Genomic DNA, 26,923 nt, shown 5'->3' on the forward strand with positions numbered 1-26,923 from the left:
TGTGATGTTCTTAATTTTCATTACACTATTAATGGGCCAATAATTTGTCTAATGAAAATTAATGGAGCGTAGAAATTAGGCCCAATTAAGTTCCGCCTTTCTTTCTTTCTGACCAATACATTTTTTTTTCGAAAAAAAGAAGAAAAAAAAAAATTGAATTTGGAGGGAAAACCAAAAAAAATCCCTAAATTTAGTCGGCGAAATGCGTAGACGACGGCTGCAACTCCGGTACTCCTCCGACGAAGAAGAAGAAGACGAAGATGGAACTGGAACAAGCGGAATTGGTGATTCTGCTCGGAGCGGTGGTATTGCCTCAGCTGTACAACAACCGGAAACCTCAGTAGCTTCGAATTCTAACCCTAATCCCGGCGAAGCAATTGATGTATCGGAAGTTGAGATTATCGACGTCTTTGGTAATCCGCCTCCCACACCGCCGGATTCTAGTATTCCGGTTGATTTGTCGGAGACAGAGTCGGATTTGGTGAGCGGTAATGAGTATGAATCGCCGATCAGTGAGATTCTTTCTCGATTAGGGATTAAATTGAAGAGAGAGTGGTGGGTCTCTTGTCTTTCTGGACTTGAAATTTCGATTCCGCAATTTTCCCGCCTCGATGTTGCAGCGAAAGCTAAGCATTGCTTTGAGCAGTTCATGTTTTCTGATATGAATATATGCGGAGGTGGGATTCTTCCTCGGAATGTTGCGTCTATGAATCGTATAGAACTCCCTGGTCCGTTTGTGCTTCAGGTTATCTGATTTTTTGGTTTTTACCCTTTTTTTGTTGGAACTGTTTATATAATGTGTGATTTTGGCTGAACATTTCTGTTTGAATTTAGGTTGATGAGATTGTTAACATTGGATGTCCACTCAAAGGAAGGTATGAAAATGCTAATGCAGGGCTTAAGAGGGGCCTTAAGTTGTCCATGACAGATGGTGTTCAACGCGTTTTTGGTATGGAATACAGACCTATTAAAGATCTTCAAGTCTTGTCTCCTGCTGGTTTAAAGGTGTGTGTTTCTAGTTGATAATTGTAGTTGTTAAAATGGGTAGATTAACTTTTGGGATGAAAACTAGTATCTGATACTTGTCCTAAGGCCAATGTGCAACCTTTAAGATTATTTATACATGTTTGTGTTTCTAGTAAAAGCACTGACAATATCAGTTACATGCAGATTGTTGTATCTAGTGTACAAATTCGGCATGGACTTTTAATGCTAGTACCTGAAATTGTAGAAGTTTTAGGAGGGATGGTTGAAGAACTTGAAGAAGCAAGAAAGCGTCTGGTTGTTGAAGTAAACAAACTTCCACGAGGGAAAAGGTTGATTTATTCAAAGAATGGTTTACTTTGTTCAGAACTCGGTTTTTCTCCCGCTCACTTCATATTCGAAAGTTGTGTCATGATGTATGTCTCTTCAGTTGTATCTATTATTGCAACGAGTTTGTTTCACCGATTTCTTTGGCGACGGCTGCTTTGATCTGTAGAAGAGTGACTGGTTTGGAGAATGCCTTAAGATTTACTAGTTTAGTGAATTCTGCATTTCGATTCTGTGAAAAGATGATGCATGATATACGTTAAAACTCAGTTTATAACACACTACCAACTGTGTTTTCTAATTGCAGTTGTAAGTTTTACCCTTTTATCAAAGTTTTGATTTGATTTTAACTTTTGCAGAACAAGGAGAGGAGTGGTTCCTTCATTGGCAACCAGAGCAACTCTAGCTGCATGGTCGCTAAATGGCAATGATACTGGTAATCATGTAGATAGTTCTACTTCGGCCAATGCTACTAACGCTCAGGTCAATGTTCAAGGTAGGGATGTCATTAATCTTCTTGTTTAGAAAAAACTACATGTCAACAAGAAAAGTAGCTGCATGTCTCAAAAGTAGAGTTTATAAAACTAGCCAAAGTGTTCATTTATGTCAACCCTGAACCAGAGTAATTATAGGATTCTCCTTTATATCATTAACTGTAACATACTAGAGCACAATCATCCTTCGTCCTGTGTTTCCTACAATTAAACACGTATCTTGTGTCTTTCTGAGACAACAATATCTGTCCTTAGATACTTTCAGTAACATGAGACAACCACTTTATTTTGAGATTATTTGTGACTATTAACTCTCTTTTAACCAAAACACTTATGGCAGGCATACCCGTAAATGTAACCAGAACTCACATTAGTTCGCGGGTGATGAATGAGCCTCCTGCTTCTACCAACGTGGAAGCTACTGTTTCAAGGGTTGAACATATGCAGATTGATACTGCTTCTGCGCACGGGGAAAGAACGTTTTCTGATATACACTCAACTTCTAGTAACATTCACCGGGCAGCATCCACAGCTGGTACTAGTTGCAGTGGTACAAGATCTTTTTCCAACAGCGTTGGTAGAAATACATTGGATCAACAAACATCTAACGTGACTTCATTTGTTGAAGAAATGCATATTGACACTGGTCGTGTAAGGGACACAACGTCTCATGTACATGGTTCAGGTTCAGGCGATGTAGCAGATGTAGAAGTCAGTAATATGGTTATCGATTTGGAAGGACCTTCTGTGCTTACAAATACAGAGAAGCCTTTCACTTACTTAGCCGAGTTGTCTCAGAAATGGGCAGTAAAGAAAGATACCATGCATTCTGTTCAAGGAAGGATCAAAGTACTAACACCACTTATCAAAATACTCTCAGACTCTGTCTTCTATCGATCAGGGTTCCAATCTTTGTAACTAAAGTATCTATTTTCTTTCAGTGCTTCCTAACCGGAGTGAAGAAATTCCAGTTCAAGCAACAATCTACGTATGAGCTTCTATGTTACGTCGATGATGGTAGTCTCATCTGTGAGATCTTGCTCCATAACGACGTAAGTCCTATCCCTCATTTCGCAATTTTTTTGACGAATTAGAGAATTAAGATCACCCATCTTGTCCATGTTATTCCCTCTGCAGGTTGTACAAAACAGGATAGGTCATTCATCCATGGAAGTCACAGCTGCTCTTTCCTCTTCAGCACCAACATCAGTAAATGCCATGATGAAAGAGAAACTGAAACGCTTCCAGTTGTTTCTCGCTGACTTCGAGGTAAACCTAAGTTGTATGTAGAAGACTAGTTTACATACAAGCTCATTAGGACTGAGTGTGAAGACGACCCAATCAGAGACAAACCAAACTAGGCTTAGGAAGACATGTTTTTACAAATTGTTCATTTTTATGTTACTGCAGGGAATAATGGTGGTAGAAATGAACAGATCGTCGCAATATCCGGTAGCAATTGAAATGAATCAGGGATGTTCGTTAACCGATGCTCGGTTACTCTTTGAAAGAATCAAATCATCCTCAAGCTTAAATCCAGTTGTTGTTCTATCCCCTTGAAAACAGTGAGAGCTTTTGGTGACTTGACTTCATTTATATCTCTGCTTAGGAATTACTTCCTGGTTCAACTAAACCGGGTATTTCAATTTGGTAATTAATTGAATCCGGCGGGTATTATACTTCCCTGATTCCAGTTCTGCTCTCTTTAAGATAAATCTATAGAAATTAAGTAGTTCTTTTTTTCTTTTCAAACAAGTAGATTAGATGTGTAAAAAAATTTAAATGAATTTGTATGTTTTAGAGGACAAAACAAAGGTTTTATATATGGCAGATTGTTATGAGTCATTTGGTGATCTTGATATGGCGTAAATCGTTGAAAAATACTATTGTACAGATAATAGCAATATTGCTATTTGGTGATCTATGTTTTACAGACACTAACAACTTAATAGTAGATAAACATCTCATTCTCACCTCAATTATCATTCATCACCCATTGTGATCAGTTTAAACTTTTTGCAAAAGTTTTCCGGTTTTTGTTTCCTGCCAATAGATTTTCTTATATGATTTGGTGACGCATATTCAACGATTGTCCATTATGGGAAAAAACAAGAATCGGGGATTGATAAGTTTTGTTTGATTTGAAGGTCGAGTCTTTTCTTCTTTTTTGGCCGAATTTAACTCTGACTCTTGTTCGAGAAAAAAACACAGTGTTATGTTCTTTCGGTAGTTTCCTTTTGAATATACATCAAAGTCTTTTATTCGTTTTTTTTCTTCTGTTCTAATTAAAAGAAAAAAAAAAACAATCGTTTCGGATTTTATATACTATTGGTCTAGCTAGGTAAGGTAGCCAAAATCATATTAGGGGTCCCAATGAATCAAATCGGTCAATGAATATGTCAAAGTCTTTTCTTGCCTAAATGGGATATTAATGTAAAGATCATGATTCTTCGATTAATCTACTCCAAACGTTTTGATGATGCCTAACTAATTTTTAACACTAGTTTTTTTCGTCCAGAGTCAGGTTACATCTACATAAAGAAGCCATTTAGAGTGCCACTAGACGTAAAAGAAACAATATGAAAGTTGACACGAATCAAAAGAATAACGAAATTAGCCACTATAATAGATGTAATGCTACATCGTAGCACACAAAAATATAGGTCATCTTCATCCATCCATCTATGCTCCTTTGCTTTTGCACCCCACTAAGTGATGGGATTTAAAAAGACCTTTCAATTATTTTCTTATCAACATTTCTTTTGTTAGAAAAGTTTTACTTTCTTTTAAAAGTATTATATTAATGATTGTTCTAAAGATTTTTGGCTCATGTCTAAATCTCAACAAAATTCTTGATGATAAAAATCGAAATCATGTTATCATTTTCGACAGATGAATTTATATGATTTGTTTTCTTCTGTCACAAGACCTACACATTTCTCCATGATTGTGCAACAACACAAGTGCTGTGTTTTAATAGTATTCACATATGGAACTCGTTAACTAGTGGACTTTTTAACAAAACAGTTGAGCAACATGATCTTCTATTTTTTCTATATTATGGGCCTACATCTTTCATTGTGGGTGTAGGCTTTCGAATTATCTTATTCATTTTTATTTATCAAACTCATTTCAAGTTTTTGTATACGTAAAAACACAACTACAAAAGTAGAGGAAATGAAAAGAAACCGTAGCAGTGTATACGAAACAAATCGTGTTTCTTAATGTGTTTTAAATCTAGAAAGTGAGTGGTCTCCAACAAAAATATTGTGCTCGCTTCGCTTCCATACGTCTTTATTTAAATTTATTTAAAAAATTTAAGATTTTAGCTCTGAAACTCGAAAATATACGTTTAGAAGTCAAGGTCTAAAGGTTGGCTTAATGCCTAATCTATAAACTAGATTTCGATAGTATTATGATTCGTGAGTTGAATGGCTCGTTATCAACAGCTTTTTTCAAACAAATTCGAGAAAAAAATGCCAAGAAATCAAAGATATAATAATGTAATCGTTATCAAAATAAATAAGAGAAATTGAAGATAAATCAGTATACGTATAACATGACAACGAAAGGAGAATATATTATTTTGCTTAGCACCACTCGGCGCCAAAATATAAAGTCGAAAGATAATTGAAAGAAATTATTGGTAATAGGGATGGATCTATTAACTAGTTTTTAGAGTTGTATGAAACTCAGGTAAGTGTATCAAAAAGATGTTGATGGACCCAACACTTTTAGTGATTGGGTTAAATGGTCGATTCAAATACGGTTCGGTCGCAATCAAACCTAAACTAGTTTAATGAAAACCGGTCAAGTGTCTCAATATGATAACAACGTTGTTATTATCGTTCTTTTTCTACAACCCAAAAATAAAAAAATTGTAACTTACTTTTTTTGTCTGTATATTTATTTGGATATGAGACATAAATTTCGAATCGGCTAAACTGCCAACATTGAGAGAGTAACATTTTGAATATATATAAACACATTTAAGAATGCTATTGTCTATATATCAGTGCTTTATTAGAAAGAAATTATATATTTATTGCAACAAGTGTTCTTAAAGAAAAATAAACGAAGCATGCTTGGTTTGGTTGACCATTTGTTTGTTTAGGTAACGTATACATAAAACGATTATTTATGTCTACGTTAATACGTATACGTAATGAGTACATGCAAACAAGAACGTTACTTGTAACGTATATGTATCTATGGTATGCCTCTGCGTGTCAACATGATTTCGACATTGTTGAATGTATGGTCCCAAAGGTGAACAGAAAGAAAAAAAGGACCAACAAAATTAATAAATGCTATAACCCATCCACACCATATTTCCTCTTTTTCCCCTAGAAGAAATAAAACTAGACTCTTCTTGTCTAACATAAAACTTTATCAGGATATATATGCAACTTGAATAAACTTGTAAGAAAACTTAAAATAGATAACGTTGTAAAAGATCATTAATAAGCCACGACAAAAATATGAGCAATCAATTTATATTCACTAAAACAAATAAAATACATAAGATTAGACCAAGTACCATTACCATCAATAAGGAGAACACCTCGTGAGCTATATTAGAAAATTCGTTTTGTTTTGATTTGATTGTCTCTGAATTGGTTCTTACTTCTTTTATATAAACACTGACCAATAATTTAACAGTTACCGCCACATTTTCAACTTCCTTAAATGAATTTGAGCTACCGACATATGATATTGTAGCATTTAGTCATCATTGAATACTCAATTCCTTTTCTGTATATAATTTATTTACCGTTTTTTATTATAAAAGTTTGTTCTAACTCTAAGTGAAAGAATATTTTACTTGACTGCACACAAAAAAGAATGGATAGCTTTTTATGAACAAAAGAAGGTTAGTTTTTTTTTTTTTTTTTTTACTACTGGCTAGTTAACAAAAGTAAAAGAGTAACGTACTATTTTTTCTTTAATTTTTTTTTTTTTCGAAGAGGAATCGAGTAAATATTATACAAAGAGAAAAAAAAAACGGTGAGTCGAACGAATAAAAAAAAAGAAGCGACAAAAGTTGAGTACGAAAGCACAGGGAAGTGGTGGCGGGTCACGTGGGCTCTCTCATTCATTCATTCATTCATACAACCAAAAAAAAAACTGTACGTCCTCAGAGATGGCACGGACCCATCACGTGGGCTCTACGTGTGTTTAACACCGTCACATCACGGCCTCTCTCTCCTTCTCTCTTTTTACCTTCACGCTCCACGCGCTACCGTAGGCACGTGTATTTCTAGAGTCTACGTTCCGGTGGGAATAGAATGTTCTTCCCGCTTACGATGCCAAGACGTCACGACCTGGTTGCACGTGTCATTTACGCGCGGCGAACTGTTAGCCACTCGATTTTGTTTCTTGATTTTATAGAACTGTATGTCAGAAAAACTAATACTGAAATTTCAAAATTTCACTTTATAATTTTTTCATTTTTAAATCAGACATTACAGTGTTACTAGATTTTGTATTTTAAAAAGTTTATAAGTTGTATTTCCTTTGTTTCTTGAAGTGTTGTTGTAGTTTAGCAGCATTTTCTTAAAACGAAAGAAAAAAATTAAAAACATAGGATTCGTGATTAAATTATTTTAGATGACTGATTGATACTACGTGCCACCATTAAATTTTATAACAAGGCATGATGGACACGAAATTAATTCACAAGGAATAATCATAAAAACTTTATTCCCACAAACAAAACAAAAAATGAAATAATCATAACACGATTGACAAAACACCAATTGCATGTGTCTAAGATAAGGCTGCATTTTCGTTTTTTTTTTTTTAAACTTTAATTCATTCAATAAATGGACCAACCATTTTGTACAGCGGCAAGAAAATAGTGTTTCACCTAACTCTTAATAACGTTTTTTTTTACTTTTTATGGGGGAAAAGTGTAGAAAGGGGTTTATACTAGGTTACACTATTTAGGTTACTTATAACAAATCTAGGTTACAATATTTAGCTATTTAGGCAACCATTTTGTAAGGGATTAAACATTCTACTGTTCTTCCACAAGTTCCCAAATAATTCTTATGTCCAGTGAACCAAATGTATAACTATATTGACTTCACATTATTGGAGTGGTGTAAAGTATGCTACTGATGATACCATATATACTGAACAGTCTGGTTAATGCATTTAGATTTTAGTGTAGTTGTTGCCAATACAAAGACTGCAGTTCAATGGTGACTTGGAACTATGCGAGTTATATTTACCTAACTTTTAGTAGTTAACACTTCAAAACACGAGTTACACCAATGTTTAGATTATCATATTTAATGTGTGAAAGATACTAGCTACTTTTAATAAAATGGGTGAGGTGATAGTATCAAATTTGGTGCTGGTCAAAAATTTCCATTTCATTAAGGTTGCTTTTCTAGCTTTTTTAAGGAAAAAAAAAATTTAGCTACGCAGCAACCTATAGTAAAAATGAATTTCTAGTGGTAGTAAATTTATTTATTTTATTGCTTATAGCCATTAACAATAACTCACAATTCCAGAGTTGCTCTTAACGTAAAATTACACTTTAAAGAAAAAAAGCTAGCTGCACAAACACATTAAGAAGAAAACCACATGCATGCTAAGAGAGACAGCAAAGGCCACGACGAACCCCACTTCATCAAAATTGTTCAAAATATTCCCCATTATACCCATTTTATAGCATTTGCGTTTTTCTTTGTTACATTACGGTACATGCGTTTGGATTCTCGTCGCTGAATAATTGAGGCGGATAAGCATGCGGCATTTCCATTGGTGGAACCGCCACACGCGGCGGTTGGTAATAGTAGTAGTAATAAGGATTCTCTATCTTTCTCACCTCCACAATTTTTTCTCCCTCCTCACCGCCACCCCCACTTTCACCGCCTCCACCGTTTTCTGCCGCTTTGCCTTCTTCTTTACCGCCATCCCCTTCTTTCTTTTCTTCGTCCGTCTTTGCATTTTCGTCCTTCTTCCCTTCTTCGCCTTTGGATTCTCCCCCACCGTTTTCTCCCTTTCCTTCTTCTTTCTTCTCTGCTTCCGCTGCTGCCTCTTCGGGTGGCGGTGGAGGCGGCGGGTCGATTTTCATGATCGCTGCATGTTTTCCAGTTCGCTTATAAACGTATTCAACGAGCTTTTGAGGTTCAAACACTCCTTTCACAGACACTTGAGAACCCTTCAAGTCGGATTCAGCAGATTCCACTCCTAAAAAGTTATTTATTTAAAACAAAACTTTATAAGAAACTTTACTATCAAAGTGAAGGACCAAATACATTTTGACCCCACTACGTATAATGTTGTCAGCAAATAAGATAATTATGAACAAAAAATAGATAACACGTACGTGTGTATGTGATTTAAAGTGGAAGCAATATCATCTTGTTTTGAAATTGAATGGACCAAATTTTGATGCAACTAACGAAAGATAATAGTATAAAGTTTGGTGAAAAGAAGTAAAGAAGTGCATGATTTTGCAAGATATTGAAACGTTTTATCTACCGATAATAAATTGGACAGAGAAGAATAGACTAAAATCCAAAAATAACTTTAGTTTTATTTCATTTTAATGATTACCTTTATTAGTAAATTTCCTTAAAAAGTATAAAGAGTTGCTCTTCGCAGAAAAAGAAAATAAAATCATAACAATATAATTTTTTATAATTTAATATTTTTTCGACATATAAGATTTATTTTTCTAATCTAGTTCTAATTAAAGATATATATATATATATATTTATATATTTGCTCAAGTGAAATTTTAAATCTAACCTTTCATTCTCATGATCCGTTTTTTTATCTCCGTCGCACAAGCTTCGCAGTGCATGTGAACCTTCAGTACCACCGTCAACACTACCGGAGGCTGATCAAAAATTACGCCGAAACATTAATATAAAAATGACAACTTAACACCAAATCCCACATACATAATATTTTTTCATATAAAGAATTCTATTTTATATCAGAAACCCATCAAATTAAAATATACAAAATCCTACCAATACACTCCCATGTGAAATCACTGAAAAGAGAATATTCCCTTTTTAATTGAAAATAAATTAATTTATCCTACCCAAAAAAAAAAAAATGATAAAGAGAACAAATGAATAATCCAAAAAGTTGTATGTCCAATTTATGAAACAAACAAAAATATATATGCTTTTTACAATAAAGAAATTGAAAGCCTTTAGACCAAAAAAAGGTTACCTCCACTTTCTTCTCTTCCACTTTAGGTTTCTCCTCCTCTGCTTTCTTCTCCGGGGGCGGAGACGGTGGAGGAATCGGAGATATAAGCTCAACTTGACGGTGGGTCTTCCTCTGAACCCTGGCTAATACTTTCAATGGATCAGCTTTCTCACCTTTCACCACCACTTTCCCCGTTTTACAATCAGTCATCACATCTTCCACTCCTAATTAAAAATAAACCAAAAATTCAAAATTAATTCCATTTTTGTATATAAGTTATATCATTAGCTTATAAAAAACCGAAAACAGAATTTAAAGTAATTTTTATTTATTTACATATACTATCATATATACACTCAAACTTTATGTGGTCCTACACACAAACGAATATTAACTATTTTTTTTTGGTAGGATCAAACGAATATTAACTATACTTAGAACGAAATTAACTAAAAAAACTATAGTTGACACAAACAAGATATAGTTTCAGTAAGTGACTTGGGTATATAATCGGAAAGTTCGTACTAATACTACAACATCATTCAAGATCAACGTATGATTTATTTAATTTGTCGAGAGAAAAATTACAATATAATATTAAAAATTTAGATTTTCCGAACTATTCTATGAAAAAACGAAATGTTTTATGTTTCAGAATGCAATAAAATAGATATATTTATATATATACACGCAAAAATCATATATATGTATATATTTTTAAGAATATTTATTAATTTTTTCATATATACAGTATGTATTTTCTACACATACATACCTTGGAAGCCTTTGAGGGAACGGCGGACTTTTCTAGCACATCCTTCACAGTGCATGTAAACCTTAAGGACAACCTCTTGCGGAGGAGGAGGCGGTGCTGGAGCCTCAGGCGCCGGCGGAGGAGAATCTTCTTTGGAATCTTTGTTAGGTTCTCCTCCTCCTTCTTGAGGTTTCTTCTCAGAATCATCTCCTTTTTTCTCAGCTACCTCCTCCACTTTCTTTTTTTCTACTTCTTTTTTCTCCTCTTCTGGTTTCTTCTCCTCCATTTTCTTCTCTTCTACTGCTTCTGGTTTCTTCTCTTCCTGATGAAAACCCAAAACAAAACAAAAATAAAATTATTAGAGTCTTTTAATCAGAAGAAAATCATGGAGATTTGAAAAAGATGATATAAGAGTTTGGGATTTTCTTGAACCTCTCCCATATTTGTTTGTTTTATTTGTTTTTGAGGTTTGAGTGTTTCTATGTTCACAAAAAAAATATGGTAATGCACCCAAAGAGAGGCTTATAAATCTCTCTCTCACGCCCTCTCTCTCTAAAGAACCACTTGGTGTGTTGTTACGAAGGTGGAACTGTGGACCTCAAGATCTGAAAAGAAATGTAAATTATTTTGTTTTATCCCTTTTTAACATGACTTATACGTGAATCTCATATTATTTAATTGATTTTTTTTTGTTTTAGTACTTCTATTTAATATTTCGTTTAGTTGTTTATCAGTCAAAAATAAACCTAATAGGCTAATACTCACGCGATTTGTGTTTCTCTATATATAGTTAAAACTGTCAAAGCACAATTCTAATTCTCGAGATTGACAGTTAGTGGATTGTCCAATCATGTATTTTCATCTTCATTATAACTTACGTATGATAAATATATATAGCTGTATGTTACTTTACATTTTATAAATCTAGTCAAATCGAACGTTGCAAATGAGAAAACCTTAAAAAATTATTATTATTTTTACACAAATTTAAAAGTAAGTCTAAAATATAAAGAACATTAAGGAAAAAAAGTTTTGATTTTAGAATATCATCGCAAGTTTTCAATCACAAATATGCAAATAATAACTTCGTATTAATTGTTACGGATTAGCAGTAAGATAACCAATGGAAGTAAAAAGTAAAGATAAGATAACCACTGTTACATCTACGATCCATCTAGCTAATGTAAAATAAAAATGTAATAATAGCATGACCTCTTCCAATTTATAGCACATTTGTTTAGTCTCTTTTCAAAAATATAAATAAATAATCATATAGTATACAATTTGATTAGTGGAATAAAATGCATGTTGCTAAAACATGAGATGTTCATGATGAAGTGAACACGGCATTCTTGATAACAACTAATACCTATGGGCTATTGCTGTGGCTAAACCTAAAGTACCAACGAGCGTCTGTTTTAAAATTCACCCTCAAAAGGGAAGAACAATGGTGACATAATTTCACATATTTTCCTCTCATTCATAAAAAAGCACATCTTTTAATGCATATATAGTGTATACTTTTATTACATATATATACACACGAATACTGCTTTTTATTATTGTACAACATATATACGTATACCTATCAAATATTGCTTTTAAGTTTGAACATATGGTTAATTTTCTCTTAACAAGATTTCGAACCGAGAGAACTAGTCTATGGATATATGTTTCTATCAAATTTAATTCTACATGCATGAAAGTTAGCTATTTTGAAACATATGAATTTTCTTGATTGTATTTGAAAATAATATTTAATGCGTGTTGAAATTAGCAATTTAAGTAAATTTCCGTTATATAAGAGTATTTCCAATGGTTTTATATTTTTGTCTTTATAATAGAGACTATTACATAGGTGAGTTTTATTCCCATCTATCTACATTCTTACCTCTATTTTTTTTACAAAGATTCCTCTATAGATAAAAGAAAAAATAACAATATCTATTTTAGAAATGAAAATAGAGATAAATTGGAGTAAAACTTATTTTTATTATAAAATTTTTTTATTATAGAGAAAAAATAGGAAAAACTGTTGGAGATAGTATAGAAGTAAACGACGAGTTCATTGATTATCATTGAGTCTTCGTTTTTCTATTCTTTCTGGGGTCAAAGTTAATCAAATGTATATTTTGGATGAACCAAGTGCGATTAATTTACGTGGTTCTCAAAAATTCGAAACTTGAATCTAGTCCAGTAAAAGAAAGTTTTGATATATTTATATAAGTTTAGTTCTAAAAGTTTGGTCGTCATCTCCAAAATGAGTGAGACATACTAGCTAGTGGTAGATAAAACTCTAATAATTTTTGTTTTTCTCTAAAAATTACATCCACAAATTTTGACAGTGTAACCTCGAGTGACTTCTCCAAGCAATCGAATGATAATTACCATTTTATCAGATCATATCATCACCTCAACATTTTCCCCTACTGACGTGGTGCCGAGTAGATATACTTATATAAGTTTGGTTTTTAAAGTTTTGGGTCATCTCCAAATTGAGTGAGACACACTAGCTAGTGGTAGATAAAAACTTTAATAATTACATCCTCAAAATTTTGACAGTGTAACCTCGAGTGACTTCTCCAAGCAATCGAATGATAAATCATCCATTTATCAGATCATAATAATAAGAGATCATCACCTCAAAAAATTCCCCATGCAATGAATACTGACGTGGCGCTGAGTAGGACTTCACACGTGTGGAGCAGGAACTTTGGATCGCACTGTGGGACAAGTATTTGTATTCCCGAGGCTTACACATGGACTTTGCCGACTTGGATTCTTCTCTTTTTCTCGACTTACATTTACATACAGTATATAATAAAAGAGTATCTCTTAAGTCTTAAGACTTAATTACATTCGTTTTTTTCCTTTTTCTTGTTTTTTCTCTACATCTTAATGAATTTATTATCTTCTATAATCCAGTTACACTATAAATTACAGAACAGAACTCACGTGAAATTGTACAGAGAATAAATTATTACGCAAGTGCTAATACTATTTAGATTATCTACTTATATAATTCGGTAATGGAAAAGACCAAGTCAAACCGAAAACAACAGACACAATTGGTAAATTGGTACGAGTAGAACCGGGATATACTCTTCTTTTTTCTAAAACATATTCCGGTTAGATAATGAAAGAAAATACATATAAAGTCGTTTCTGCTGGTACAAATATCAATTTTGGTTTGTCTCCTTTTAATGGCAGAGAGTGATGTAAATGATGATGGATCTGGTAAAAACTTTAAATGCTTTTGTAACAGAGAGGCAAACGAATCCAAGAGCCGACGACGACACGTCATATATAATAATGACGTAACGGTCGTTTTTGTTGGCCCTTGTCGTGCCCACCTCGAAGTTAACGGAGTAAGTTGTTGGCTTGGCGTTACATCCATTTTTAACTGTCTACCAGACACTTTTTACCATACAATTTACCATTTTGCCTTTCAAGTAGCATGAATGAGATAATCACTATATATACATATGGATTGGTTTTCTTTACTATATATAGAACTGTAGATATGGGTGAAATTTAAAAAAAAAAAAAAAGAAATTGAAAAATGTTTGTTTTTACTGTATTGAAAACTGTAGAATCACATGGTGATTTGAATTTGCGCAACATGTGTTTAATATGATCCGCTTAAGTTCTAATTCTCTAATGCGATAAAGAAATGTTTCTTGGCCTAAAATGTTAGTTTGTTGTTATACCTCTTAGGTTCTAATTACGATATGGCAACCACATGTCGATAAAAAAACTTTTATACATTATGTCGTCGAAACATTAAAAGTTCAAACTTTTGCAAAGCTACTCACTAAGTACGAAAGAAAGGAAGGGCAAACTTTTGTGTTGAGATGAAAAACAGAACAACACTATTTTCAAAGTCCTCTGTGTGTATATATATATATATATATATTTCAGTAAGAGAAGTAAAAATCTCTAATGGTGTCGTCAATATAAAATACAAGTGATCAAACCAACTTAGCTAATCCATAAAATAGAAAAATTTGCTCAAAACATTAATGAGAATGTATGTTGGAGTTCTGTACGTAACCAAACTCAAAATTTACTTTCCCATGTCATAAACGAAGAATCTCAAACAATTTAGTTTACCATATATTGGTGAAGGTAGGTGATGACATTAAACTAAAGATTAGCGTAGCATATATTTTTACACGTGATCTTTAATTTTGTGTTGTTTGTGACAGCATAACTTAGGTCAGCGGAGACTTATACAATGAAATACTACCATCCAACATGTACTCCTAAACGAGTCGCTTTATTTCATCATAACACTTTTCAGAAATAATCAAATACACATTTATAAGAAAGAAATAAATTACAGTAACACATATCAATGAAACAATCAAACAAATGTTGAGAGACTGGAAAAGATTCTTCTGATTTTCAGGGACACATTTAAAAAAAAAAAAAGATAATGAACAAAAAAAAGATACTTTGTGTCTGTATCCAAAACTAGTACAGTGTGTGACACATTTAAAGATAAGATTTCTTATCTCAAGTTTTGTGGGTTTCTTCTTTTGTTTTGTTTTGTCAAATGATCAATGTCCGAATAACTTCCGATTACAAATTCATATTTTCCGTACATTATTCGTTTTGAAACATTGGGCCTTTTTATTAAAGCCCAATGGACTTTTATTATAACAAACAAAAAGCCCAAATAAACTCGCCGGAGGAAGAAAACTTTGTATCCCATGGCGGAAGTGTTGTCTCAACGAAGAAGAAGATGATAAAGGGAACGAGTGAGAAATCGAAGAAGAAGATAGATATGGCTGATATGGTTCTAATCGCCTCCATGAACGATGACCTTCTTCATAACATTCTCTTGAGGTTGCCGGCGAAATCGTTTGCTTTCGCTTCCTGTGTCAACCGATCCTGGAACAACGTCTGCAATAGAATCCTCTCTCGCCCCAAAATGGTCTCTGCTTTCTCACGTAATCCTAATCAAACTGTAAGTTTCTTTTGATTGTAAAAATTCAAACTTTTTCATGGTTTGGTCTTAGAGCTATTGGTAAGGCTTCACAAAGTTTTAATTGGAATCTTAGGAAAGTGTAATGTGATAAATTGAAAAAGATTGTTACTTTGTTAGCAAGCTGAGAAGGTGACATTTCTTACTTATAGATAACAAAGAATGACACGGTTTTGATTTGGTATGTAGAGAGCTGGAGAAGAAGTACTTGATAAGGTTTTGTCTAAGCCAATTAGACCAGATTTTGTGATCGCAAACATTACATGTGGGAACATGGAAGAAACTTTGACACTGGTTTGTTTGTTTCCCTTCTTCCCCATTCCACCTCTGTTTTATCATTTCAAAAGAGTAATTTTGATTTCTTTTCACTCGTTGTAATGCTGTTCATAATGCACATGGTGTAGATAACTGAAAGAGTGGGATCAAGGGTTCCTATTATTGTATCTGTTGTTGCTGGAATCTTAGGAAAAGAAGCATGCAATGACAATCCTGGAGAGGTTTTTTATTGTTTTCTTATCATTTTGTTTTGTGTGGTTTTTGTTTTCTAAAATTTTTTGGCTTATGTTTACCTTCTTCTATCACGTTTACAGGTCAAACATCATGTCACAACTGATGATGGCTTGTCCGTTGTTGCAAATTTCGCTATACTGTTGACGATTGGATACTTACCAGGAATCAAAGTCGACGTTATTCCTGTAATTCAAGCAAAAGGGGTAATGTTTTTTTAAATGTTCTAAACAGTATAGCTTTCTGTTGGTTTTCTCAACTCTGATTTTCTTCATAGAGCTTGTGTTCTCTGGCTAATTTATTATGGTCTCCAATGAATTTGCTTCATTTGCTTATATGAACAAATATAGGAAGTCATAGTTTCACATATGTAACAAAAATTACAATTAATCGAACATCTTGTTTAGTGGACATGTTAATAGGTAGACTGCGATTGTTGATATTTTTTTACAGGAATCTGAAGCGGATATAGGAGACAAGTTTGTGATGGGTATCAGAAATTATGTATCCGTGGTTTCAGGTCATGCTGCACCAGCCTGTCTTATACTCTTTGGGGTGAACTATACTTTTCTAGCTTCCTTTTTCTGTTATACTTGTGGATTTTATTCAGTTTCATGGCTATTTTTTTTTGGTGGTTTCATGCTGCTTTGGTGAATTTGTAGGAGGATACTCATGCCACAGAACCTATTCTTCATAAACTGGGTATGTGTGTATATCTTTTGTGCAACTGTATGAATACTGCTATGTTACATCATTTCAATGTTACTTCATGACAAGTGTAATCTATTAAAAGCCAAACTAACTATTTCTTGAAACATTTCATTCTTTTGTGTTGGTTGGTTACCTACCTACTTTCTTCACTTCTTTTGCTCTGGCTAGAACTCTGAAAATGGTAATATATAGTTATTGCTCTGCTTGAAAACTTGTTTGCATTGCAGATTATGCCATGCCTGCAGAAACTATTATAGTGGGTGATCAAATTGGCGAGTTTCTACATAAATGTGGTAATGAACGAAGAAATGTTCAGTTGCACAAAGATGATAGCAGAGTTCTCGCAGGTTTAATCTTTGCTAGAGATAGACACAGACCCGCTCGTAAGTTTCTGCATCTTTCTTTCAAGCTGTGCTTGTTATGTGTTTCCGACTGAAATTTGGTCTTTTCATTTTACCTAAGTCTTTATGAATTTGTTAAACTAAATGAAGCAGAGGCTGGAAAAATTCACTTTGACACTGCAATATCAAGAGCAATGTCATCAGTTGATCTGAGGTACAAGGCGGCTAATGTCCGTGTTAGTCGCCGCCCTAGATGTCCTTCTACTCTTCTGACTGCCAAAAGAGGAGGAGAAGCAGAAGTTCTCAATGGCGATCAAATTTTAGATGACATAAATGATTTTGTAAGCATCTGAATCCAATCTCTTATTTATTCTAAAATTTGGTTACTAAACTGACTTGAAATTACAGTTAGGAAACCAGCTATGGGAGAATGATCCATATCTCGGAGTACTAAAACGAAGGAAATATTCAATTGGTTTGGAGGAGAAGCCAAAGATCATGGCCTCACTTGTATTTCATCAAGTGACTGGGTAATAAGATTCACAAGTTTCATAACATGAATCAGTTAATTTGACCCATGTAAGTTTTTTTTTTTTTTTTGTTTACTCAGAGCTGACGAGCAGGATCTTTTAGTCAATGGTGCTGAAATCAGAACCGGTGACTATTTCCAAGTATACCTCCCTGATCTCAAAGTGGCTGAAGCATCACTAAATGCTGTTTCTTCTCAGCTTAGAAATCTCAAGTCTAAGCCGAATAAGCCAGAAGTCGTTGGAGGTTTTGTTTTCGTTGGTAGCAGACGCGGTGACTCCTTCTTTGGTCGTCAAAATGCAGACTGCTCACCGTTTTTGGAGAATTTCCCGGAGTTACCATTTGGTGGTATATTCTGCAACAGTGAAATCGGACGCAGCTTATTCGTAGAGGATGGAGAAGAAAAGAAAGAAGTGAGCATCAGAAGATGTCTTCACGTTTATAGTTCAGTATATCTTATTGTCTCGTATACTTCTTAGTTAAGGTGTCTGTTTGTTTTTTTTTATGTTATTAAGAGATTGATAAGTTTAACTACGTAACTCTTTTTATTTCAAGTGATATAGATAATTTCCTGGAAGACATTTTGACGAATCAGTTTTACTTTTGTCAATTCTTTTACATCATTTGTGGTGGAGGCGACGGCCGGTTCCCCTTGTGTATCTCTGTCTTATCATCCTGTATTGGTGGTAGCGACGGCTCCTCATGACCAGGCTGCGAAGGACGCCCATGACCAGGCGGGGGATAACCAGGTTCCGACGGCAGCGTTGCCTTATTAGGCATCTCTCTTGCATCACGTAAAGCAAAACCTTTCCAAAACAAAGAAAACACAACAAATTCAGTAACGAAACCAAATTTAAATGACCATAACTCTCAACACATTACAATGATGATCTTACAACGACGTTGAGTGTGAACAAAAAACAAAAATGATGATGCGAGAGGGTTGATTACTTTTGGTTACTAGAAAGTAAAATTCAAAAGTAATAAAAGAAAAGGGAAGAGAAAATGCATACAAAGTGCAATGAGTGCGACTAAGAAGACAAGCTTGTGAGTCATTTTTTCTTTTTTATTTCACAATAATTTTTGTTGTTGTTGTCACTTGTTAACAAATTATTTAGATTGTATGTGATGATCTAGAGAGCTCGGACTCTCCTTTTTATATTAGGGGAATTACCTGCATTGTTACATGGCCGATTATTGTGTCATAGCAATTTTTTTGGTCAAAACAAATTCTTTACTTCTATTTTTAACCTCATCATTTACTTGACTAGTAAAAATCCTTCATCATCTTTGACTGATCTCTGGTTGAATTTTTAACATTACTTTCTTCAAATTTGACCTACTTTTTTAAAACGTAGTTACAAATTAAACTCTTGATATATAATTTTTAACAAATTAAACTCTTGAATTAAACGTAGTTACTCAGTAATTGGATAAACAATTCTCAATGTTTTCCCCATTTTTCCCAAGTTGGTTATACTAATCAATTTGTGATCAGGTCATACTCATCCTTTATCTTATAAAGCACAAGTCACCTAGCCAATGAAATTATGCCACATAAGATTTCTATTTTATATTTTCATTAATTAAAATACAATTGTAAAGTGATATTGATATTGAGATCGTGAGAAAAAAAAATTGATTATGTTAAAAAAATAACAAACTGATTATGAACATAATAACACTGGGCTTCGTAATTTATAAGGCCCATATTTTCTTTTCTTCTCTGTTACTCTTCTTCGATCTCTCATTCTCTGTTTTACCTTTTACAGCACGACGGTAAAAATGATACCGCAGGTCAGGCGAATCCGAAACCAACGTGGGTGTTAACGTCGTTCTGCCGCCGGAATAAAAAAATATTACGATGTGATTGTAACGGAAAATTAGGTCTACTTTTTAAAATCTATATTTAAAAAAAAAAACTGCAAAAACAATAAACTCCTATATTTGCTCACACCACTACCACCACGTTCAAGATTAAACATGTAACGATTTTAAACCGATTCATCTCCTATATAACTCCCATCAAATCGCTTCTTCTATGTTTTCATCTCTTCTTCGCCGTTTTATTTTCGTGTTTTTCATATTTGCCAAAGTTAGCAAATAAGCCGATCTAGGTTTATGAGTACTCTTTATTCAAATTCATTTTCTTCTCTCTTTATGGCATATTGATTCTCTCTCTGGTTGTACATGCTCAGGTTGAAGATGTTGTTCCCGGTTGTCATATCACATGGTTATCTACTGATAATAATTTTCTGGTTCGTAGATCTTTGAAATCTGGTACTAAAAATATGATATTTGTGTGTTAACATATACTTGTGTAGTTTAGAAGCACATTATTTTTCCTTTGATTTAGATCTTATTTCAAGTAGAAAAATCTAAGCATTGTTTGATTTCGTTTTGACAGGGAGATATAATTCAAGCTAACAAATCATGTGTTTTGGATATTTGTTTCCTAAACTACCAAGATGCATCACGGAACATGAATGAAAACCAACGAGGGTTGGTGAACATGATGAAAGTAAGAGTACTATCTACTTCTAATCTCAACCTTTTGTTATTCAGATGCTTACTTGAATATTTGATCTTTTTTGGTCATAACGAGATTTTTTTAGAAACTACAGTGGAGTAGCGTTTACAAACACCTCGAGGCTATTTTTAGCAATAGAGTCAGCCTTGAATATGTGATCATGTAGAAGATTTTCTGAGTGAAAGAGATATATGATATTAGTGTATGTAGTTTTTCTATTTCGAAACTGATATGTTTTCGTAAGACAACTATGTGACTTATGAAGATTTAATATCTGGATTTTCAATGATCAATAGAGTCCACGTGATAACTTATATTTCTACTTTTGTAATTAAATTAGTAACTTACATGATTGAGATTTGCATTACATTGTATTCATTCAGTATTTTTGTAACAACTAAAAGGTAGAGCTTTGACTTTCATATACTCTATTTGTCATTTTTAGCTATAATCTATCTTTCATCTCACCCATCCAACTTTTTTTATATTTCTTGCAGGTGGGTGATTATTAGTTACGTTACGGTATGGATGGAAAAATAATTTTCTGGGTAACGTGTAGCAAAACCAGCACAATAACGGCAAAATATGAAAAGACAAGGAAACAAAATTAAGAAAAGGTCTTCCAAACGTTAGTATTGACTATTGACTATTGAATGTTGCTGGAAAAAACCGATCAGTTAGTCACAAGTCTTAGCGGGATTGGTTTTTTTTTTTTGTGCAAAAGCGGGATTGGTTTTATAACAAAGCTGAATAGAAAAACAAAAGAAACTTTTTTGAAGAAATTGATCCATGTGTCGAGACAAATATTTCATTTTTATATATAATAAAATAGTTTTTTCTTCTAAAATTGTATTTAAGTATTTTTATTTTTTATTTTAATAATTCATTGTTACAGATATGCTTTACTTGGCTCAAAAATCACAGCATTTTTGAACTATATGTCAAGAAAACAACAATATAAACTGAGAAGTGAGAAGGAAAAGAATATAACACTAATTATCTATGTCTATTTCACGTTTATTTTTTAAACCTTTGATCTTCTAAAAACTACTTTGTTCGTACGGGTCTAATACTAGTAAGAGTTATAAATAAGAAAAATTTCGAATACTTTATTGAGAAAAACATATAAATTAATTAGAGAGCTCTCTTAATGAGCTCACACTTCGCCGGCAATATAAAATAACATTTAAGCTTATTAGACTCCGAGGCCAACGGCTAAACTATAAGCGTAGAGACTAAGAACCATTCTTGCTTTCAATTGTGTGTGGGTGAGCTGGAGTTGATGCGTGCACAGTTGTCTTTGAGGAGAGGTGGGAAGAACGGATTCAACGGAAACATGTGAGGCCAACAATTTGCGTCCAAACTCGAAAATGCTTTGCAACATGCACCTTCAACGTTTTCAAACTTGCCAGAGAAAATAGATTTGGAGATCTCGAGCACACATCCTTGAACGTTAAAAAGAGACGACCAACATTTTACCAGATCAATAGGTGAACCGGGAGGGAAAAGCCCGGGAGTCAATGAAGGCAGTTGCACTTGAGCTACTCCTTGAGCGACAAAAAAAGCAGCACAAAGGCATACAACCAAGATCATTGACACAATGGTTTTGCTTCCCATTTTCTTATAAATTAATCTTTTTTAGACTTATTTTCTCTTTTCTAGTTTTGTTTTGGTTTGCTTTAGACTTTTAGATGCTTGGATGGATTTGGATTCACGAAAAAACTTAGAATTTATAGGTTCTTGAAACAAGTTTGTTATCAAAATAAATAGAAGAGTTACGAATCACTATTAATATAATTCGCGTTTCAAGATGTAACTCATGTTTGGATTTAATGAATTAAACTGATAAAAGTAAAGTTGAGTTAAATTGACTAACATGTAGTATAATGTGTGTTCTTGTTTCAGTTTTGAAACGTGAGAACTAAATCACTAATTACTGACTAAAATTAGATATGTATGAATCAGTTACTCTATAGATTTATTCTATCACACACTTTAAGTAACCTCTTCCTGGTTTAGGAGTTTAGTTCCAAACCCGGTTAAGGTAGCTAAAGGAGGTCCAAGTTTATGTGCTGGATAAAATATGATAGGTATATAAAGGCTAAGTTAGCTAGACCAATTTAAAAGTGAAATTCTTATAAGTTATCTGATTTTACGTCGATCGTAAGGTAAGGAAACAATGCGAAAAAAAAAATCTTTTCCATGGTAACTAATGAAAATGTCGATATTACCAAAAAACACCTAATTTTATTACTGTCTCTAAAGTGATACTACTAGATACAATTACAACTGCAGATTAATTCAAACGTAAATTCGTATGAATTTGCCTCTCTAATTAACTTCACAAACTCCCCCCCATCACATGTAAGTTGATTATCAACTTCAATGCTGCAAAGTATAATTTTCACTTTGTTAGGTTTACTTTATTTTTATTATGGAAATCGAAGTTCGTAAGTTCAAGATAGAGTTTAGTTGTCCAAGTAAAAGCTAGCTCAATCAATAGATTCTATATATAAAAAAAGTATTTTGAGTATTGGGGTTGACATGACATAATAAGACTTAGAACATGAATACAAATATTAATTTTTAAGCTAATGATGGTCCACTTTCTTATCGATTTCACTTGTGTGCGGGCAAATTGGGAATGATACGTGCACAATTGTCTTTAAGAAGAGGTGGGAAGAACGGGTTCAATGGAAACATATGAGGCCAACAGTTGGCATCAATTGCCGAATATGCCTTGCAACACGCAACTCCAAAATTTCCAAATTTGCCACTGAAAACTGATTTGATTAGCTCGAGGACGCATCCATTGACGTTGAAGAGAGATGACCAACATTTCTCTAAATCGATAGGAGAACTCGGTGGAGATTTTGGTTGCGGCGGTTTCTGATCATGAGCTACTACTCCTGGAGTGATCAAAACCAAGGCACATACGACTACAACTAGGACTAAGGAGGCCATAACTCTTGCTTTGCTTTCCATCTCTCTAATCAAATCTTATATCTTTCTTTCTTTTATTGTTCTTGCTTCTTTTCACTTTGATGCTTGGATGATTTGGTTATGTTGAGAATGTTATAATTTATATAGAGTGAGAACAAACAGGTGTTAATTTACGTAATTAATTAGAGAAGAGTTATATGTTTATAACCCTATAGGCAACGGAAGAAGAATGTTAAATGGTTTTTTCAAAAAGTAACTCATGTTGAGTAAAAACTCTATCACATAAGTTTGACCCTAAGTTCTTTATTCTGTCAAACTGAATGTCAAAACGTTTCAAGTGTTCCTTTCAATGATCTAACCCAAATAACTAAAAACAATTTAGTTCATTTATTTGTGTTGTTTATATAATTAGTTATGCATCTCAGCAAATCTTTGCTTTGCTCACATACAACATAACCAGAAGTGGTCGCCATTATCATTCAGACAATATCCAGCCAAAATCAGTTGTAAATGGAATTTTACAAAGAACCCAAAACAAACGAGAAGACAAACAAACATTTGATAGCCAAAAAGAAAAGAGAGCCGGACTTGTTTTGATGTTCTTCAGCTACTTATTGCAATATGCAGAGAGAGAGACCTCATGATATGATAGATAAGCACACGAAAGTGAAACCCGAAAAAGACGACAGAAGCTTCTAAACGGCGATTCCAAGGGACTTCTTGAACTTCTCTACCTCTAAGTAGACAGTTGAGTAAGGTAAGAACTCAGAGAAGTAATCTCCGCTTAAATGGTTGATGGCCACAGCAAGTTTTGGGATCTCTAGGGTTTCTTCGTTGGTTAAGGTTCTTATGAATCTTGCTGGATTGCCTCCCCATAGTTCACCTGACGGGATCCTTCTTCCTGGCGGCACAACTGATCCCGCTTCCAGAATTGACCGAGTCTCGACCAGAGATCCTTCCATCAGTATTGAGTGTTGCCCAATGATGCACTCTGGTTCGATGGTACATGATCTCAGAAGACTGTATGCACCCACTGTCACGTACCTGTCGATAATTGTCGCTGCTGGTAATCCTGAAAATTTTAAAGTAGACACAGTAACCCTAGAATCAAAATTTGTAATTTATCAAATCACAAGTAAGAACTACAGAAAAGAGTAAATATTCAGTGCAATTTGTAAAGCAAAACCAAGATATACAAGTAGTTTCATCAATGTGAGCAGAAACATAATTGAATAGATATTGTGCGTATCCTCATAGAGAATTCTGCAGAGCCTAGTCAAACAAGGATGGTCTCTCTATTTAAAACTTTGACATGAACCCTCGCTTCAACCTTGGGAGCAAACAGAAGCTCACAGGCTTAATCATCATAAAATCAAAAACAAGCTCACATCATCATCACAAACCCCCATTTCCAGTCACGAGTAACTAGAGAACCACACTGAGACATTGTTTTCAATAATTTTTTTTGCTAGGAAACCTAATCTATTCAACCCACGTTATTAAGCTTAACCATCAGTCCAGTTTCTTGATTCCTGTAGCACTAATCACCTAAAGAACTACGCATTTACATACATACTCGTCTATGTTTTTGACACCCTTTTATAAAGCATTTGATAACTGGATAAGAAAACCCTAAATCCCAATCAACATTGTCTCTGATTCATATACTCAGAACACAAATTTCGAAAAATGGAGAGAAGAGAGCCATGACCTGTGGGGGAGGACCACGCGGCATGAACAACACACCGTTCTTGAACATTCGAGCAAAACCCGACGGTGATTTTGTTGAGATCGCCGCGCAAAACGGCACCGTTCCAAACAGAAGAGCCGTCCCAGAGTGTGACCTGACCGGCCAACACAACGTTTGGCGCCACGTAAGCATCAACGGCTACCTTTGGAAGCCACTGTCCCAAAGGAATGATCTGTCGTTGGCCTCTGTAGTCCCATTTCACCCGATCCGGCGACGGCGACACCGTCAATTGCGGCTTAGGCACCTCCGTCTTCTTCTCCAACGCCGCTTCCGCAGCGAAGCAACGACGGATCAGGTTAGAAGCTACTCCTCCTCTCCGAGAAAGTCGAGCTATTGAAGTCGCCATTGCTATTGATTTTGGATTTCTTCAAGGATTTGCAAAAAGAGAGAGAGAGAGTGGTCGTCGAATGATTCACCTGAAATTGAACGTGATACAAATTGGGCTTCTTAACGGATCAATGCTATAAGCCCAATTAGGTGAACAAACGTCGTCGTTTTACTAAGCCTTATCAGCTTAATTTTAGTAATTATTATTGTGTCAAGTCAAGTAGGACTTAAAAACTAAACCAGATCACAAACAAACTCCACACAAATTGATACCATAAAAATAATGGTGGATTTGTATACCATAAGAAATTTTTGATTATATTCACAAATCCAAGAATGTTACAAACAAATCCAGATCATACAATCAAATAAAAAAAAGCCAAACAGAACCGGTTTAGGTCTGGGTACACGGTTTAACCGGAATAGATGTGGACGTTAATGGCGATGGTGAAGATAGTGATGAGACCAAAGAAGATGATGGCGTGAACAAGAATGGAGGCGCCACTGGTCTGCATATTCCCGAATTCGACAACTCGACCTCCCGCCGGAATCTGGAAAAGTAATCCCGGCGATAGAACTACGAAGAGTATCACGGCGATCAACACTGGTCCCCAATCCGCCATAACTTCGAGCTCTAGAAAGAGAGAGAGAGAGAGAGAGAGAGAGAGAGAGAGATTAAAACGCAAAAATTTGGAGAGGGAAAGAGAGAGAGAGAGAGAGAGAGAGTGGGGAAGGAGCTGGAGTTTTTTGGTTTTAGTTTAGTAACGAAGCTTCTCGTGTGATGTGAAAGCTAATGGTCTGGTGAACCAATCGTTGGTGTCCACGTGGAAATACATTAGGTTTAATTGAATACTAATTTCTTTTGGGGGAAAATATTTCGAACAACGTGAATATCTTAAGCTGGTGTTGGGGTGTTTGGTATGGGCTTTTGAGTTTTCGGCCCAGTAGGCTATTTTAGCTACAAAGCTTTGGTTATTGTTTTAAAAAAAAAATTAAATTTAATTAGAACAAATCTTTGGTTATTGTTGTGACATTAATTATTTTTTTTTTGTCACAATTGTTGTGACAACTATTTATTTTCTTTTCTTTTGGTCAAAGACTCCAAAATTTTTTTTTTTTGAAAATTTAAATATATTAAAAAAATGAGTCAGACAGAGTGGATATAGTTTGATTTTCATTTGGTTTTTAATCTACACGTTTTTATCCAGATAGTGTTTTTAATCTCTTAATTAAAATTTGTCTGTTTTATACTTTTATTAAAGAAAAAATCAGTTTGAATTTACTGTCGTAGTCAAAAACAATCCAATTACTAAAAAGAAAGAGTAAAGACAAATCCAATTAGTAATTACTAAAAAAAATAATACAGAAAGTATCAAATCAGCTCGTGTGTAATAATGACTATACCACCCCTTGCCAAATGAGAAACAAATCTCCGATCCACTTGCCATTAGTTTACAAACAGAGGATAGAATTGTCAATAAATCAATAATTTAACATCAATATATTGCCAAAATAAGAAGCAAAATACCAAATTAAAAAAAAAAAAAAAAAAAAAA

General features: G+C 34.1%; 7 protein-coding genes across 8 annotated transcripts; 2 read left to right on the top strand and 5 right to left on the bottom strand.

Moving 5' to 3' along the window:
* LOC104741297 (recQ-mediated genome instability protein 1-like) lies at positions 154-3,630 on the top strand. Its single transcript, XM_010462116.1, has 8 exons — positions 154-745; positions 835-1,005; positions 1,171-1,316; positions 1,671-1,807; positions 2,146-2,654; positions 2,747-2,857; positions 2,943-3,074; positions 3,216-3,630. The coding sequence occupies exons 1-8, from the start codon at positions 203-205 to the stop codon at positions 3,363-3,365; spliced, it is 1,899 nt and encodes a 632-aa protein (XP_010460418.1). The 5' UTR covers positions 154-202; the 3' UTR covers positions 3,366-3,630.
* Positions 8,268-11,181, bottom strand: LOC104741308 (heavy metal-associated isoprenylated plant protein 3-like). Its single transcript, XM_010462138.2, has 5 exons — positions 11,173-11,181; positions 10,762-11,062; positions 10,008-10,210; positions 9,573-9,663; positions 8,268-9,008 (listed from the first exon to the last, which is right to left on the bottom strand). The coding sequence occupies exons 1-5, from the start codon at positions 11,179-11,181 to the stop codon at positions 8,506-8,508; spliced, it is 1,107 nt and encodes a 368-aa protein (XP_010460440.1). The 3' UTR covers positions 8,268-8,505.
* Positions 15,374-18,427, top strand: LOC104741322 (F-box/LRR-repeat protein At5g63520-like). Of its 2 annotated transcripts, none has more exons than XM_010462170.2 (10): positions 15,374-15,712; positions 15,920-16,024; positions 16,135-16,227; positions 16,321-16,443; positions 16,691-16,792; positions 16,900-16,939; positions 17,176-17,331; positions 17,443-17,630; positions 17,698-17,819; positions 17,900-18,427. In XM_010462170.2, the coding sequence occupies exons 1-10, from the start codon at positions 15,389-15,391 to the stop codon at positions 18,294-18,296; spliced, it is 1,650 nt and encodes a 549-aa protein (XP_010460472.1). In that variant the 5' UTR covers positions 15,374-15,388; the 3' UTR covers positions 18,297-18,427. The 2 variants fall into 2 exon arrangements, with proteins under 2 accessions (XP_010460472.1, XP_010460463.1); XM_010462161.2 differs by having other exon boundaries at positions 15,379-15,712; positions 17,440-17,630.
* On the bottom strand, positions 21,518-22,116 carry LOC109129694. The gene has a single exon (XM_019238349.1). The coding sequence runs from the start codon at positions 21,962-21,964 to the stop codon at positions 21,602-21,604; it is 363 nt and encodes a 120-aa protein (XP_019093894.1). The 5' UTR covers positions 21,965-22,116; the 3' UTR covers positions 21,518-21,601.
* Positions 22,909-23,508, bottom strand: LOC104741343 (egg cell-secreted protein 1.1-like). Its single transcript, XM_010462188.2, has one exon. It carries the CDS (start codon positions 23,330-23,332, stop codon positions 22,967-22,969), a length of 366 nt encoding a protein of 121 aa, XP_010460490.1. The 5' UTR covers positions 23,333-23,508; the 3' UTR covers positions 22,909-22,966.
* On the bottom strand, positions 23,712-25,456 carry LOC104741351 (gamma carbonic anhydrase-like 1, mitochondrial). Its single transcript, XM_010462200.1, has 2 exons — positions 25,002-25,456; positions 23,712-24,362 (listed from the first exon to the last, which is right to left on the bottom strand). The coding sequence occupies exons 1-2, from the start codon at positions 25,384-25,386 to the stop codon at positions 23,986-23,988; spliced, it is 762 nt and encodes a 253-aa protein (XP_010460502.1). The 5' UTR covers positions 25,387-25,456; the 3' UTR covers positions 23,712-23,985.
* On the bottom strand, positions 25,612-26,081 carry LOC109129695. Its single transcript, XM_019238350.1, has one exon. It carries the CDS (start codon positions 25,988-25,990, stop codon positions 25,781-25,783), a length of 210 nt encoding a protein of 69 aa, XP_019093895.1. The 5' UTR covers positions 25,991-26,081; the 3' UTR covers positions 25,612-25,780.

The sequence above is a fragment of the Camelina sativa genome, chromosome 2 (genome assembly GCF_000633955.1).
Source record: "Camelina sativa cultivar DH55 chromosome 2, Cs, whole genome shotgun sequence".
Classification (NCBI taxonomy): Eukaryota; Viridiplantae; Streptophyta; class Magnoliopsida; order Brassicales; family Brassicaceae; genus Camelina; species Camelina sativa.